This window comes from Gymnoscopelus braueri (assembly GCF_963280865.1).
Source record: "Gymnoscopelus braueri genome assembly, chromosome: 12".
NCBI lineage: Eukaryota > Metazoa > Chordata > Actinopteri > Myctophiformes > Myctophidae > Gymnoscopelus > Gymnoscopelus braueri.
Genome location: NC_137614.1, coordinates 28,652,077 through 28,655,573, shown reverse-complemented (window position 1 = coordinate 28,655,573; position 3,497 = coordinate 28,652,077). Strand labels below are relative to the sequence as shown.

General features: G+C 40.7%; 2 protein-coding genes across 2 annotated transcripts in view; both read left to right on the top strand.

Annotated features, from left to right (window-relative positions):
* The window catches only part of arhgap4b (Rho GTPase activating protein 4b), a 33,718-nt gene extending 33,717 nt beyond the window's left edge, over position 1 (top strand). The window contains 1 exon segment of the mRNA XM_080444435.1: position 1. This exon segment is cut by the window's left edge and continues 1,422 nt beyond it. The gene's annotated coding sequence lies outside the window, so the exon portion shown is untranslated.
* Positions 2–1,472: 1,471 nt separating this feature from the next.
* On the top strand, positions 1,473–3,497 carry cav4b (caveolin 4b; the record flags this gene model as incomplete). The annotated part of the gene is made up of 3 exons (XM_080443890.1): positions 1,473–1,712; positions 2,381–2,568; positions 3,314–3,497. The coding sequence occupies 3 exons, from the start codon at positions 1,473–1,475 to the stop codon at positions 3,495–3,497; spliced, it is 612 nt and encodes a 203-aa protein (XP_080300016.1).

Sequence of the window (3,497 nt, the reverse complement as noted above, 5' to 3'; positions counted from 1 at the left end):
TTAGCTGGCTGTAAATGGTCTTAATTAGTCTCTTTTTGCATTGCATTGCACTGCAATCAAGGTACTACTGTAGTAGTATGTGTTTCTCAACCAAAGGGCCAGAACTGAAAACTGAGATGCAAGATGTTCTGACAGGGACAGGGGGTGAGGACAACTTCTAGAAGAGCATTGTGCTATATTGTCTTGACTTCTAGTTTTCTGGAATCCCCATGTAAAACCAATTGAGAACCATGCCACACACCACCAGGTTTAAATGTGCACGTTTCATTGTTTCATCTAGAGTTAGGACAACACTGTGGACCTGTAACAGGACCTTCTCAACCTCCATTCCTCTCCCTAAAATAACCCCATTCCACGGCTGTCTATCCAACCACACACATGCACAGTTGAAGAGCCACTAAAAGCACATTACTGTCTGTCTAAGCTGTCGAGTTGTAATGTGTGTCTGCAACCACACCCCCAAAATCAGCTCAAGGGAAATCAGCTCAAGGGGACACTGTGATTAAGTGTCTGAATTGATCACATTGACATCTTATATTAGCACTTCATGCAGGGTTCCTTTGACACAAGGGATTTTTATAAGGTAAGTGAGTTATAATGTATTGCTGTTAGCATCGCAGACCTTATAATATTACTCTTATTCTTCAAAAGGCTTACCAGTTGCAATAAAGTTGTATTTGTTTGAAATAATAACTGAACTGGTGCTCCTTTTTAACTGTTAATGTTGAGTTAAAAAGCTGTAAACATGAGTTGGTGGAGGTTTTGTGTTTCACAGCTCCAGTTCTGGGTACCTAGTCTACTGCTGGTTCTCTTTTCAATTGCATTAATCTGGTGTCGCTGGCTGGTCTAATCTCTGATTCTATGATTGGTGTTAAACCCAGCAGTGTTCTGTATGCCCATGCAGGACTGGAGCTGAAAACCACTGTTAATATCATATGCCATCATCATGAACAGTATATTATAGGTCTCTCTGCCTTGGGAAATATGAATGAATGAATCTTTGCCAAATTAATGATCTATTTTTTGTATTCTTAAGAAGATGTACAGTATGGACATGTTATCAAAGCTGTCTCAGGAAGTATTTTCATCATAACTATATGGTGAACCTAAATGTTTAACTTTGTACCTACTAAATCTATTCGTTCTGGAGAGAAACATAACATTAATTTGATCAAAAGGGAGAGATGATTGCGTGGATTCATGTTTTGTCATTTAAAATGACAAGATGTCATTTAAAATGACCACTTGCTATTTACAGTATTACCTTGGTTTCTTTTTGGGGGTAAAAGAACAGGTGGTTGTTCCAGTGCTTGGCTCTCTGTTACACAGCACATGCTTGCAATGCTCTAGGAGGGTGGGTGTGTGTGAGTGTGAGAGTGACATGACATTAGAGAGAGCTATAGTGGGCTATATCTTTGCCTACATGTGAGTACATTGATATATGTCCCCGACTCTATACAGTAGTAGTCATAATGATGGTGAGTGATGACTGTCTGGTGGAGTGTCCTATTGACGAGGATGAGGATGATGATGATGAGGAAGATGCTGGAGCTGAAGAGCAAATAAACCCACCTCCACCACCTCCGGAGTTTGCCTCCATACCCCCGACACCACCCTCTCCTAACTCTTCGCCCTCAGTCTCCACCACGCCCACACCAATCAACACAAACCCTGCTAGCAGGGACCCTTATGGCATCAACCAGCACCTAAAGGTACTGCAGTATACCACATGTAAGGGCAATCCTATCTATATCTCTCTTTAGCCTTGATACAAGACTGTCATTATGACCGATGACCGTCTTGATCCAAGGCTATATCTCTCCTCTTCTCAGAGCCTATATAGGAGATCTTGCAACATTACTGTCACATTATTGCCCCACACCCACGAGAAGAACTGTTTGTAAAAAGTGCAATGCTAATACAGGATGCTTGATGGAGGGTAATTGCAATGACTTCCACGGACCATGCACGTGCACACACATCTAATGTTCAGTCCTTTGTGCCAGTAGCCATCAAGGTCCACAACCAAGCCTGACCCGCATATGTTCTGTTCTGTTCTTTGGGATTACTGACTCCTGCTTGACTCTATCTGCTATCTTGCTTTCTTATTTTATTTGTATTCTTAAAAAAATATATATATATATATATATATTACATTACTATTATTATTATTATTATCTTACGTACTGTATATTGTGTTGCTGTTGCACAGTCTTGCGGACAATGTCACATCAACATTTTAAGCTTGTGCAGTACCTGCATGTATAATGTGATTTATTAACTGCACCGTATCGTATCGTATCGTATCGTATCTTATCACTTCTTACCATCCCCCCCCCCCCCCATTTCCCCTGCTCTTACTTTCTTTCTGTCTGAATAGGTAGAGGTCAGCGACGTGCTGGCTGAGCCCATGTCGCCCCACAGCATTGACAGGGTGTGGGTGTACAGTGTTGTGGCCTTCGAGTCAGCCAGGTTATGGACATACAGGTGTCTTTCTTTGCTGTTGGCGGTGCCCCTTGCCCTTCTCTCTGGCATCTTATTGGCCCTTCTGGCCTGTCTGCACATCTGGTAAGCTTGATGCACAACAGTGGAGGTCCAGGTGTAACAAAAGTAGTGGTAACTAAGCACATTCAAGTACTGTAGCCTGTACTAAAGTACAATTTTGAGGTATTTCACCTTACTTTATTTTATACTTCTACTCCATTAAATCTCAGAGGTAAATATTTGTTTTAGTCCACTGCAATTATTTTGACAAATTTAGTTCATTAATGTATTTGCTGATTTAGATGATTAATACAAAACATTAACTGATACACAAAGCCCCACCTTTACCAGCTGCAACATTAAGGTGATGAACACATTATACTATTTAAATCCTATACGTACTTCATTGGCCGGAGATCCCCAGGGTCTATATTAGGCCCTGCCATCCTTTATTCTCTCTACATAAAATATCTTTGCTTAATATAGCCGATATACCAGCTTGTAGATCGGCTTTTCGCCAAATAGGGACACTAGGGTTCAAGTGGTTAATGCATTACTAATTAAAATAATATTACTGTGAAATGGGCATTCTGCATAATGAGTACTGTATGTATATTTTGATGCCAATACTTTTGTAATTTTATTCTACAGTAAAAACAATATTGCAGAGTCAAGAGTCACAGAGTAATTCTACATTGAGTTAAATCTGAATTAAATTAAAACAGTGCACAACCGGTACAAAGCCTTTAAACGCATTTCATTATTTTGCTCACTCTTTTTTTTCTGACCCTGTGATTTCATTCCCATTCCTCCTGTGTTTCTCCTTCAGGTGTGTGATGCCTTGCATACAGCTCAGCATCACCTTTCTTCCATGCCTCAGGTCATTGTGGATGTGTGTTGTGAACATTCTCATCTCTCCCTTCTGCTCATCTGTCGCCCGCTGCTGCAGCCAAATTGCTATTTCACTGTCTAATAAGGACCAGCCTCTAATGAGTGACAAACTCACTGCATGA